This window comes from Trichechus manatus, unplaced genomic scaffold (assembly GCF_000243295.1).
Source record: "Trichechus manatus latirostris isolate Lorelei unplaced genomic scaffold, TriManLat1.0 scaffold00004, whole genome shotgun sequence".
Classification (NCBI taxonomy): Eukaryota; Metazoa; Chordata; class Mammalia; order Sirenia; family Trichechidae; genus Trichechus; species Trichechus manatus.
In genome coordinates this window covers 17,801,055-17,815,306 of record NW_004443940.1, presented here as the reverse complement: position 1 = coordinate 17,815,306, position 14,252 = coordinate 17,801,055, and the positions used below count along the sequence as shown (strand labels likewise).

Below are 14,252 nucleotides of genomic sequence, written 5' to 3'. Positions count from 1 at the left end.
TTCTAATTGGTCACTTTTACAAATATCCTCACACATTAGCAGTTCCAAAAGTGTGGTCTGTAGACCCTTGAAACACCCCCCACCCCAGGCCCTTTCAGGGAGTCCAGGTTGATAAAAATATTTTCATAATAATAAGACATCTTTGCCTTTTTCACCAGGTTGACATTTGCACTGACTGCTAAAAGGAATGGTGGATAAAACCGCTGTCGCGTGTAGCATGAATCCCGGCAGTGGCACCAAACAGTACTGAAAGTCATCAGATTCTTCACCATCACACAAAGTAAAACAATGCCCGCTTTATTTCGGAATGTCCTTATGAAGCAGTACAAACTATTTAACTAAATCCTGACCTTTAAGTGCATGTCTTTTAATTTGTGTGCTAAAGAGGGAAACACATACTTGGATTCTCATATCTGCTTCTGCATTCAACTTAGGGTAATATGTTGCTTTGGTTGCAATATCTGAAGAAGATCTGGCTTCGCACAAATGTGCTTGGAAAAGGGAGAAAGGAATCTTTTTAATAGCCTTTTTCACTTCTGCATATGGAAGAATGACGATTGTCTCAAGGAAAAGGGCTTGTGTGATCGTTTTGGTTGTGAGTTGAACTAAGCGCATTTTCATGGCTCCCCATTTTTATTTGAAAGAATGGCTGAGAGACCAAACATGGTTCGTCACACTGAGGTGACTGGCTGCCATTTTCCTGAGAATGAACAAAGTGAGCCTGTTACTTCAAGGAAAACAACTGGTAGTATTTATTGCCAATAAAAAAATTTGAACTTTCAAGTGAAAGTTAGAATTTTGGATTGCTTCCTAACACAAACTTTTCTGATGAGATCAATGGTGATATTAAGAAATGTGATTTTTCTGACTTTGTAGAGTGAAATGTGTCAACATTTGGAAGATCTGCATAACTCAGTAAACCAATATTTTCCAAATGAATAATGTATGATGTTACAAGGTAAGGCATGAGTAAAAGGATCCCACTCAAAGTGAAAGATAAACCAGTGGGTTTTAATGTAACAGAGTCTCAAAAGTTCATTGAGGTGGTTTCAGATTCCATATTCCACATTTAGCAAAGCACCATGGTGGCGGTCTGGTGTAGTATCAGAGAAAACTGTCTACAATTATCTAAAAAGGTTTATTAAAATACTTCTTCCTCCTCCAACTGTTTATCTGTGCAAGGCTGGATTTTCTTCGTATATTTTAACTGAAATAATATATCAAAATAGATGGAAAGCAGAAGCAGATATTAGAATCTAGTTATTTTCTACTAAGCTAGATACTGAAGTGATTTGTAAAAATGTAGAATAATGCCACTCTTCTCATTATTTTTGTTCTGGAAAAACAGTTAGACAGTTACTTTCCATACAAATTTCATCTATGTTAGCAATATTATCAAATTAGTTAAGAAATTTAAAAAATTTTCAATTTAATTTCTAATATGATAAATACTAACAGCTATAACCCACAAAGACAAAACCTCTTTGGGGTCCTCAATAATTTTTTAGAGTGTAAAGGGATACGGAGACCAAAAACATTTGAGAACCATTGATGTACATAAATCTTGTGTATAAGTCTATTTCTATAGGTTAGGGGTCTAGATGTGGAACTGCCTAATTTAAAAAAAAGTACGCACATTTAAAATTAATGTCCTGCCAAACTGCCTTTCAAAGACAGCCTTGTCAGCTGAAACTCTCGCCAAATGTGCGTAAAAATGCCTAATAACCTGCAGATAGGCAACGACTGAAATTATCAACCTTTTAGATTTTGTGATTAATCTTCAAAAAGTAGTTTCTCACATAATTTGTTTAAAGAGTAAAAGTCCTTTAATCCACATAAAGTAAGATTCAATTCAAAAAAAATTTTTTTAGGTTTACATATTATTGCTCAGGAAAATAGGCTGTCGTCAACTTACCAAAAAAATTATTTTCCAAATAACACCTGTGAATGGATGTCTGAAATACAGACTTTCCCATAGAAACAATGGCAGTAAAGTTTACAAGCCTCAACATATAATTTAATAATTTTTAAAAAAGTAGCTAAATTCTAGAATTGTACTACATTGGAAAACTATTGACAAAACTGTCTCTGTTAGAAAGAGCACTTCCCATCCTAGTTGCAAAGCTGGGAACTCTGATACCATCTACCACTGTATACCACAAATGATCTCCACCCTCCGCTTGCCACTCCACCTTTTAGAGGAGGGCTACCTCAACAACCCATGCCCTTTGCAGATCTCTCGCGGGGGCTTATACCTTCCAGTGGGCAGAAGTATTGCACTGTAGAAGCTTGGAGGCCAAATTATGGCATCATGGAGTGAAAACAGAACAGGACTGAGGGATGGAGTGATGGAGAAATGTCAAGGGGGAGAGGTACATATTTAGGATGGCACCATCCTTGTAACCAGCTTGCAGTAAACAAGAGAAGCTGGGCTACAACTTCAGGTAGGTGACAGAGAGTCAGAACTCTGTCTATTACTATGCAGAGTTAATATAAAGGGACCAGGCTTTGGCTTCACATAGGTTCCAGTGCTGGCTCCGCCCATGACTGCATGCCCCAGACTGAGCGATGAGTCATTTCTTAGCACATTCAGTTTCCCCATCTACAAAGTGGGGATAATAGTATCTCCCTCTTTTTGAATGCTGCAGGAATTTAATTGAAGTTCTTTACATAAAGAGCCTTGAACAAAATGGTAGAAGTTTGCATTATGTACATTATGTATTATGTACAAGTCAGTGCTAAGACATAAATTCATAAACCTGTAAAATAATGGGGCTGGATTAGACAATCCAAAGGGCCATTTTAGGTTGAACTATTCTATGACAAACCATAGAAAAGCCAGTGAAAAAATAGCTCTAAATATATATAATCCCCCAGGTAAGATAATCTGCTAACACAGAAATAATAACAATAAAAAAAGGAAAAAAAATTCCTATGAAAATTTTTGGAGAAAAAGAACCCAACTAAAATAAAAAGACAACAACAGATTGTAAAAATATATTTGCAGCAAATATGGCTGATGAGGATTAATATCTTTATTATACAATAGGGCATACATAGCAAGTAGAAAAATAAGGCCCCAAAAGATACATATACAAAGGACATTAACAAATAATTCAGTAACAACTGTTTAACAAACAGATAAACATTGGACCACACCAGGAACAACAATAGGATACCACTGTTGCTCTATCGGAGCTCTGGTGGTGCAGTGGTTAAGAGCCCAGCTGCTAATCAAAAGGTCAGCAGTTCGAATCCACCAGAAACCCTATGGGGCAGTTCTACTCTGTCCTATAGGGTCATTATGAGTCAGAATTGGCTCAACGGCAACGGGTTTTTGGTTATTCTATCCAACTGGTAAAAATTTAAAAACATATGACCCTCAAAATAATAAAAATAAACGTGGAAAAGACAGGTTGGTTCTATTAAAACCCACAGGAAAAAGACGTGGCTGTTTGTTTCTGTAAAGATTACAGCCTTAGAAACCCTGTGTGGCAGTTCTACTGTCCTACAGGGTCACTATGAGTCAGAATCAACTTGATGGCATTGGCAGTGGGTCTGTTCAAACACTGCTGGGGGATAAAGTGAAAGACGCTCAGTGTTCAACACTAAGGAAGTGGTCACATAAACAATGCAATGTCAACCTGATATCAGCAACATGGAAAATTCTTATGAGAATGTTAAGGCAAAACAAGTGATATACAAAACTGTTTATAAAACCTGATTATAAATGTGTAAGAATGAAAACATGCACAAGAAAATACAATTAAAGGCAAAAGATGGCTGGGCTTGTGCAACTGTGGCTTAGTTTTGGGGTCAGAGTGACAGGGTTTCAAAAACTGGTTCCAGGCCCCCAAGTTTTGTCACCAAGGACAAGTAAGGAATCGTTCTGAATCTTAATTTTTTCAATTATACTTATTCAGGTTGCTGTAAGGACACATTATAACCCAACGAAAGGGCTAGCATTGTACTTAGCCCATCGTAATAAGTGCTAGATAAATGGTAGTTATTTTATTTCTCATTGGTAGTGTGTTTACACTATCTTTACTGTAAACATTTTATAAACAAACATAATTTAATCATGTGACTGTCACGTAGGAAATTTCTTGACTAGACACTTAACATCAGCACTGTATTCACCACTTTAAATTTTCAGAAATGAATCAAGTGTACAAATAGCATTTCTATTAACCCACATATAAACCCCGTTGCTGTTGAGTCAATTCCGACTCATAGCGACCCTATGGGACAGAGTAGAACTGCCCCACAGGGTTTCCAAGGAGCGGCTGGTGAATTCAAACTGCTGTCCTTTTAGTTAGCAGCCGAGCTCTTACCCACTGCACCACCAGGGCTCCAATGCATATATAACGTTTAAAAATTGCTCTTATGTATTTTGTAAAATTTTTAAACTATAAAAAGTGGTTGCAAAAGATTGAATTTGCACATTTAATACAGAAACCCCAACAGGTGCCACTGGTAAGTGTCTCAGGGTAACATGACCTATTCCTCTGGTGTCTTCGCATTTTCTCTTCGAGATTCTGTACTATCCCACACATACTAAATCAGCTGTTGGCATCTGAGTATACACGCCATGATCAAATACAGACGGTCGTAATGTTCTTCCAGGCTTAGGGCCACTAATTTAAAATAGATTTGGGACATTCAATTTCCCTTCATATCATGGATTCCTTCATAATAAAAAACTAGACATGTGAGTACTTTTGTGAGATTGTATGTTATTCACTATCAGCCCTCCCCACCACCACCTGTGTAGGATAACGATCACTCTCCAAAGTATTTATTTATGAGCCTGTATAATTATTTATAGAAGTGTGAAACCACTACTTTTTGTTACTTATCTTCTTTCAAAAATATTTTATTCACTAGTTTACGAGATAAAAGCTATACTGTCTTTTAGACAAAGTTATTTAGAAGTAACCAAATATCCGATGACACCTGGCCTTTGTGTTTCACCTTTCCCCAACCCAAACGTCCATGACACGCTCTGTGAACAAACTTTGCATTTTTAAAATGCTGACTTCACTGCTTACTACAACGTGATTCATAATAAAGAACACACTTTTGTTCTGATTACCTTGTACAGTTGACAGAAAGGCATCTTAATTAATCAAAGAACCAAACAAGACAGCCACATATACTACTTCTGAGCATCTGAGTTATATGATGTGTGGTAAAAAGAGACTTCACTGAAAAGTGGGGGCTATGTTTTGGAATTTGGCACCAGTTCCAGAAGTCTAAATTTTGAAGCTTTCGCAAGAGTTTAAAGTCAGAGGAAGAAGGAAAAAAAAAAAAAAAGAAAAAACCCTAAGGGAAAAGGGATATAATTCAACGTAAAGAAATCAGTTGTTGCTACTTTAACCCACGTGTTGTGTGTCTGCCATTACCAGTTTGTCTTTCTGTCGTTCACCATGGATGAGAAAGCCGCTTCGTCCATTGCCTTCAGGGTGCATGACCTTACAGACCCCGACGCGACTGATCCCGCCTCCTTCCTGTGGGAACCATCCCCCGCTGGAGTCATCTCTGGTCATAACCACAGCCTTGACACGCACAATATAGCTGTCACTAAAACGACAACAACAAGAAGAACGGGGCATGACAATGGTCTGGTAGCTGCAGAACATGTTTCACAGTGCAAAGACCACTAGCCAGCACTCTCCTGGACTCAGCAGAAGAAAATCTGTGCCTGGCAGTAACTTGAAAAGGTAGCTCACCTCAACTTTGGGGGGAAAAACCCCAACTTAAATTCAATATAAACTACATTAAAAAAAAAAAAAAAAGATACCAAGTAATTAAAAAATATTTTGCGAATCTTTGAAGGTGGATGCAAATTTTCCACGTTGAGATCCAAGTCTGTAGGCATAATGTTCCTCAGTTTCTAGGTGTAAGTATTAATAATAAAACAAATGAACTGATCTCTGACATCTACAAGTTAGCAAAGACAAACCTATTCAGAGAGTATTATGACTTCAAACCCTTCATTTACAATGAATGATCAAGGCTTAACATTTCATAAAGCCAGTAATCTTCTTATTTAGCATAAGAATATGATAATCCACTTGCAAATCACAAATTGTCATGCAATTGTTTACACAGGTTGGAAAATATTTCAATTCAAATACCCTTTGCACTTTGCGTCCTTCTGTTTATAATTTTATTTTTTCTAGTCTAAACTTCAATTTCGCAATAAGTTCTTTCCCACATTTGCCAAAATCTCTTTCTTCCTCCAGAGACCAACTCTAGCCTCTTTTCAATGTTCATCACATTTTGGAAATTTATTTGGATTTTCAGCAAGGCCATTAAATTCTCACTTGCTGTTTCTTTCTTTGGATACAATTCATTTTTTACTCATTCAAACATATATTCATGTCTTCTCTATGCCAGGCACTGGATTCTAGGGAAACACAAGCGCAGTGACACAGACCCCCTTGGTTGCTCAGGCTTCAAGGGAAGACTTCCCCAACCCCAGAGCTCAGAGCCTGGCCACCACAACCTGCCCCACACCCCTGCTCACCTCACTCACCATAAGAAGTCAAAGCTACCAAACTGTCCATTACCCCTACAGCTTACTTCCCACTCAGCTTGGGGGACACCATCTCCCTTACTTCCTTATCCTCTCCTATGACCATCCTCTTCACTTTGTTAATCTAAATGGCTACTCGCTCTCCCTGAGTCTCTGTGACCCACTCATATGGGGCTGCTTTCTCTCTCCCACATCCCTTCCCAAGGAGCCTAGATGTGGGGTAGGGTACTCACCTTGCTGCAGACTATTTGCCCATACACCTGACCAGCTGCCCACTATCCTTCTTTGTTTCGATCTTCTACAGACTTCTGGGTCACTCCCCCCTCATTCCCTGAAGAGGTTAGCAATCTCTTGTCTCTAGGCTCACTGTCTCTCCAGTTCTCACCATTATCCCTGTCAAGATTCTTGATTATTTCATTATTCACACAAAGGACCCTTCCAATTTCTTGGCCTCTCAGTTCATGGAACTCCTCTACTCCAATGACTTTGTCTTATACCCAACCTTAGTCATACATGCTCAGGCTAACACTCTTGAACTTGTCAGTGTCAACATCTGTACCACATCTTTAAAGTGTTCAAAAGCAAAGATGTCACTTTAAGGACTAAGGTGCACCTGACGCAAGTTATGGTATTTTCAATAGCCTCTTATGCATGTGAAAGCTGGACAATGAAGAAAGGAAGACAGAAGAAGAACTGAGGCATTCTAATTATGGTGTTGGCAACAGATGCTGAATATACCATGGACTGCCAGCAGAATAAACAAATCTGTCTTGGAAGAAGTACAGCCAGAATGCGCCTTAGAAGTGAGGATGGCGAGACTTTGTCTCACGTACTTTGGACATGTTATCAGGAGGGACCAGTCCCTGGAGAAGGACATCATGCTTGGTAAAATAAAGGGTCAGCAAAAAAGAGGAAGACCTTCAAGAAGATGGACTGATACAGTGGCTGCAACAACAGGCTCAAACATAACAATAATTGCAAGGATGGTGCAAGACTGGGCAACATTTCCTATTATAAAATGAGGTCACCGAGTCAGAACTGACTCGACGGCACCTAACAACAACAACCACCTCTACAATCTCAATTTTAAGCATTCTAGTCTCCAACCACCACCTCCTAACTTTGCAGCTCACTCCCTCCAGACTCCAGTAATGTTTCAACCACCTTTTTCCTGTTCCCCACCCCTTCATGTTTTCACTTGATTCTCTACCCAACTTAAATTCCATGGTCTGTCTCAACACTCCTTTGCATGCAGCCTTAACTCCCTCGCCCTTTCTTTCCTTACTGTTAATTGCCTGGCAAAACCCCAACCCCAGTTAAATTTACCATTGGTTTACTCCATGCACCTCCACAGGAAGATAAACATGGTTAGAGGGGGAAAAACCCCCCACTACTATGAACAGAGGTCTCACTCTAAAGTCATAACCACTAATCTACAGCGTCACCTGGAATTCTGTTATACTTCCCTGGTCCATCGACAAGAAGACTATTTCACATGTCCCCCTACCTCCTACCTCTCAAGATGACAGATAAGTGTGCCTTAATTTCCCGGAGAAAACAGACATAAGCAGACGGGAACTTGCACCTGCACCTTTCACCATGCCTACTACTCTGTATCAATACTTTGCCTTTCCTCCTGTAACTGTGGATAAACAATCCATAATCCAAGCTCAGGCAAACTCTTCCATGTAAATACCTTCTATGTGCTAACAGACCCCAAATTCACATTTCTAACCCAGAACTCTCCCCTAAACTCCAGACCAGTAAAACCTACTGCCTATGTGACTTCACTGCTTGGGTGTCCAATAGGCATCTCAATCAACATGTTTCAGATTGGACTCTTGATTTCAATCCGTTCCCATCCTACTGGTTTTCCGTTTGATATATATCCAGAATCCACTTTTCACCACCTCCATTGGCAATGTCCTACTCCCAACTGCCATCACCTCTCATTTAGATTATTCCAGTAGCCTCCTAACTGGACTCCTTATTTCCATGCTTGCCCTACTTTCCCAGAAAACAGAAAGGTAAGTCAGGTTATGACTCTGTACTCAAACAAACCACCCAGTAGCTTCCTATATGACTGAGTAAAAATCAAAATCTGGCATATCTACCATTCTTCTCCTCACTCATTCTAGTTCAGTCCCATCTGAGTCCTTGATGGTCTGCCACACTAGGCACACACACCTACCCCAGGGCCTTTGCACTTCCTGTGTCTTCTACTTAGAATGTCATTCCCTGTTCTTCTCCCGAATACCTATTAGGCTTATTCTCTTATTTCATTTAGGTCTCTGTCCAAGGTCATTTCATCAGAGAAGATGTCCCTGTCTACGTTATATAAAGCAGCACCCTCTATCTCTTTTAGATTTTTTACCATTTTATTTTTCTATATGCTACTGAATCAGCACCTGCCCTATTACATATTGGTTTGCCTACTTTCCCCAACTAGAATGTAAACTCCACAAAAGGAGTGACTTTGGCTCTTTTGTTCACTGTTATATCTCTAGACCCTAGAATGGTATCTTTTATGTATGTAGGTGGTTGTGGAATAAATGGGTTAAATATACAATGTAAAGAGGTTTACAAAATGATCTGGAGCTAACAGAATCCCTGAGAAAACATAAAGTGCTCAATAGTCATTTGCTTATGAACCACAACAGCTTAACTGGAATAAGGGTAAAGACCTCCTTTGCATTAATAGGAAACTCGAATAAAAGCACAGGTTGCCATGTAGATGGTTTCTATCATAAATCTGTTCATCTCAGGATTCAACATGCATATTCCTTCAGATCCTAGAGATTAATTAAAAACATTTTATAACATTTGTTTAGATTAGTTGCAAACAAACGATTTTGGAGAATATACATGGTTTGATTTTTTCTTGTTGTTGTGTGCTATCAATTCCGATGCATAGTGACCCTATATGACAGAATAGAACTGCCCCATAGAGTTTCGTAGACTGTAATACTGTGGGAATAGAGTGCCAGGTCTTTTCTCTCGTGGAGCGGCTGCTAAGTTTGAATGGTGACCTTTTGGTTAGCAGTAAGTGCTTAACCATTGTACCACCAGGACTCCTACATGCTACTCATTCCAGAAAAGCTGAAGAGTCCTCAAGATATGTAATTCCCCAGTATGAAACACAGCTTTCCCAAATCTCCCACGAGTGTACTATGGGTTCATCCCAACAGGAGATCACCAAAATGAAGAACTGAAACGCTACACACCTCTTGTTGAAACATGATTTTACTTTTTTCGTCTTACAGCTGTGTGACGTTTTCCCTTCCTTTGAGAGGATTAAGTAAACATGAAATGGGGAAGTTTGCATTATGCCGCAGACTTATTTCCAAAAAGGACTCCTTTATTCAAGATTTTAAATATATATATCTATATCCTACTGCCTGGCCTTCAAATTACAAGGGCAGCTTTAACTTTGGCCTTTGCTTGCAGTCTGCAGCATTCCCCTTCCTGCCTTTATTCCTCCTACACCCCTTTCTGAGCAGACAGACTTGTCTATGATGGGGTGTGTGTGTGTGTGTGTAACAACAACCCCGCCAACCAGCATTAACCCAGGCATCTGGCTATTTAAAACAAGGCAGGGGGATAAAGTATTGCACTAAAAGCTGAGGAGGATGTCTGGATAATCCAGCTGCATGGCCGCATGCCAACTGCTTCCTATCTGTGGTGTATTTACGTTACCAGGCACTTAACCCCACCCAGAACAGAAATGACAATGAACTCTACTACCAAAAAGGTATAAAGGAGGAAACTCCCTCCCCAACTTTCTGGAAAGAATTAAACAACATCTGTTTAACACAGATGTGGGGTTTGCTTGGTGGGATCGTGGGTGGGGTGGGGTGGAGAAGGAAGAGCCAGGGCAGATTAGTTTTTTAATTTGCAAAAGGAAAATGCTGCTGGTATGCTTTAGAAATATATTTTTTTAATGCTAACATTGTCAAAAATAACAATTTAAAAAAAAATGCTTCTGAAAGTGCCAACATGTGGACTTTGTAAAAACATGACTTGTTCGTGATCACTCACCTTGCAAAAAACAAAAAAACCCCGTTGTCGTTGATTCCAACGCATAGCGACCCTATAGGACAGAGTAGAACTGCCCCATAGGGTATCCAAGGAGTGGCTCGTGGATTCGAACTGCCAACCTCTTGGTTAGCAGGCATAGCTCTTAACCACTGAGCCACCAGGGCTCCCAACACACAAAAGTGGTAGGGATATCCTTCGGTAGGATAGGGAGTACAATATCGAAACTAGATGTTTATTTAGGGGTGGTGATTCCAAAAGGACACAGCAAGTTTTAGGTTTCAGGTCTTTATGTTCTTTGTTCTCTCCAGATTTGAGGCAGGCCCTGCCTGGGCCATTTTCCAGGAGTAAAGGAACTGTAGAAGGTGGCTATGAGGCAGCACCGTGCCTGTAAAGAATGTGTGCCTCCGAGCCAGACAGGTCAGAAATGCCATGACCTCCTCAGTTTCAATTTCCTCATTTGCAAAATGATGAGAGGCTCTACCTTGCCCGGCTGTCCTGAGGGTTAAAAGCAGTAATAGAGGTCAAGTGCCTGATACAGAGAAGTCTGAGAAACTGTAGCTACCATTATATTTTTGCTGAAAGACTGACTTTGAGTACAAAGACCGGTCCTTTAAGTACCAGCCTGCCTGGCCACTGAGGAGTGGTTTTCTAGAATGCCCGTCTTTTTTTTGCGGTCTGAGGTGGACTGGCAGGGAAGCTGTCAGGCCCCTGCCAAGAGGAGAAAATTCCAGACAGATCTCCAGCAATTATCAATAGAAGTCAGACTCTGAAAGAGCAGGTTTGATTTCTACATTTCAGGCACACCTGTAGGGGAAAATAATTCCATCTGCCATCTGTGAACTGACTCTCTGCAGCCGGAAATTCCTGCCCTGCCCACCTCAGTTTTCTTTCAGGGAGGTAGCCTGGGACGTTTACATCCCCCCTTAAAATGTCCCCACTCCCCTCACTGACAGCCCTTATCTGATTACAGGACTCCTTTATCTCTCCATTATCCTAAACATTAGATCCACTTCCTCCCAGCCCTCTTTTCCACCCTTCTCCACTTTACCAGACCTTGAAAGGGATTAGCCAAGAGCCCAGCCTCTCCAACTCTCCCTTCCACCCAGCACACCACCCAGACGCCAGCTGGGCCAAATATAACAACACCAAGTCCTCCAGGGGAGCCTGCACAGACGCTTTATTTTAATCAGCACCCCCCCCATCTTCTTATGCCTATAGACTTATAAAGGCTCTTTGATTTCATCAAATTTATATGTCTATATAAAATGTTATATATGTGTATATGAAATACATATGTCTAGCCATCTTTTTAAAAAGAATCAACAACATATTTCAGCACAAATGGGTTGAGAACCAAAGGTATTTGTCATGTTCTATCTGTTACGTTGGGTGGTAGTTTCGTAGGTATTCATTTTATTAAGTATCAAATACTTAAGTTTGTTTTTTTTTTTAAAGCATATTGCCTGGGTTTTAGAAATTTATATATTCTGAATTTTATGAGCAAGGAAAGTCACACATAAAGTGGTTTTATGTACAGTGGTAACTAAAGGTGGAACACATGCTCTCAACTGCTTAATGTCACAGGAAATAAGGACTCTATATGACTACCAAATTGGGTACTATTTGTGCGATTAGGCCATTATAGGAAACAGTGGTATGACAAGTCCACTAATTCCTATTGTGGGAAGACTTTATTGTAAAAATACAAGATCTGGCAAGTTTAGCCAAAGGGACAAACTCTCCTCTAGACCCTGAAGGACAAGCACTGTGTACCCGAGAAGGAAGATGTTTCCAGAACATTAAACATTTGCTTCATAAAGAGGACTGGTTTGCATAATATTAGATTTGGGAAAGCTGGGAAGTAGGGTAAAATCACTGAAGATAAGACTTCCCTACAGTTATTCAACATTAGTGAAATCAGCCATAAAGTGCACTTGAAGAAGTAGCCTTCAAAACCGCCCCAATACTAGTAAAAGAACCCATGTACTCGAACATGTAACCAGTAAGTAGTAGCCATCAAGCTGATTCTGACTCATGGCGACCCCGTGTGTGTCAGAGTAGAATTGTGCTCCATAAGGTTTTCAGTGGCTGATTTTTTAGAAGTAAATTGCCAGGCCTTTCTTCCAAGGAGCTTCTGGGAGGACTCAAACTTCCAGCCTTTCTGTTAGCAGCCAAGAGTGTCAACCGTTTGCACCATCCAGGGACTGCACTTGAACAGATACTATCGTTTTAATTTTGAGCTCATGGTATCCAGAGCACTGTGCTAGTGACCAGATTCACCAAGAGAAGAAAGCAGACTCTTCAGGCCAATCTTTAATTATTATTTTTGCTTTCTTTGTTTTATATCTAAAGGTGTACATATTTTTCTGGTGAAAATATACACAACAAAACATACACCTATTCAGCAATTTTTACCTGCACAATTCAATGGCGATGGTTACGTCCTTCACCTTGTGTCACCATTCTCACTGTCTCTGCCCATACTGTTTTACCAGCTTAGACCCTCTGCCTCTCCAAGTTCTCATCTGTGCTTTAAGCTACTGTTGCTACTTCGATCTCATATAAACAAACAAACAAAAACAAATCCACTGCTGTCAAGTCACAGCCACCCTATAGGACAGAGCAGAACTGCCCCATAGGGTTTCCAAGGCTGTAATTCTTTACAGAAACAGACTGCCACCTCTTTTTCCTGCAGAGCAGCTGGTGGGTTTGAACCGCTCACCTTTCAGTTGGCAGACAAACACTTTAACCACTGCGCCACCAGGGCTCTGATCTCATATAGGTAATTCTTTAAAAGGGCACAATGCTTAAGGCAAACATTTTTTAAATTTATTTATTGACGTAAACTAATGTTTAAAGATGACTTCATGGGATGGTTTCAGTTCAAGGTTTAAAAGTTGTTTCTAGGTGATAGATTCGGGGGATCCTCCAGTTTCCGTGTATACAGTAAGTCTAGTTTCCAGTAAGAATTTGACGTTCCATTCCACAATTTTCCTACTTTTGATAAAGATCCATCTATTGGCCCCCTGGACACCCTGCTAACTCAGAACCGAAGCCAGTCCCAAAGTCCACCTTTCAGCCAAAATTAGACAGGCCTGTAAAACAAACAATAACACACGTGAGGAACGTGCTTCTTAATTCAATCAAGTATAAATGGACAACACCTGCCAAAGGCAAAGATGAGAAGGCAGGAAGGGACAGGAAAACTGGATGAATGGACATGGGGAGCCCAGCGTATAAAGGGGGAGAGTGCTGACACACCGCAGGGATTGCAACCAAAGTCACAAAACAATTTGTGTATAAATTTTTGAGTGAGAAACTAATTTGCGCTGTAAACTTTTACCTAAAGCACAATAAAATTATTAAAACAAAACAAAAAAAAAAAAAAAAACAAAGAAGAAGTAACACCAGGCAGCTAAAACTGGTCAGAGTACATTCCTAAAAATCAAATTAGCCAAATCTTTCCAGAAATTAAACCACTGAAATGACATTATACCACACTTAAAAAATGTATTTAGAGTGAAGAAGCAATCATCCCAGCATATCAGTATGTCCTGAGGATTTCCCTTCTCAGAGAGATGAGAATTACATATTGTGCTATGAAGAAAATTCAAATTGTCACATATATTTTGAGAAATGCTATTTCCTAATTCCCTCAAAAAAAAAAAAAAAA

At 39.9% G+C, this 14,252-nt stretch overlaps 1 protein-coding gene across 3 annotated transcripts in view; it reads right to left on the bottom strand.

The window, feature by feature from the left end:
* SPRED2 (sprouty related EVH1 domain containing 2) overlaps window positions 1–14,252 on the bottom strand; it is a 125,236-nt gene that overhangs the window by 25,316 nt on the left and 85,668 nt on the right. For 2 of the 3 annotated variants that reach the window (XM_012556219.1, XM_004369262.2), the window contains exon 2: window positions 5,406–5,583. In XM_012556219.1, the coding sequence (XP_012411673.1) occupies window positions 5,406–5,583 (178 nt within the window). Of the gene's footprint in view, window positions 1–5,405; window positions 5,651–14,252 lie in introns of those variants that run through there. The other variant, XM_023733224.1, reaches the window with a different exon arrangement.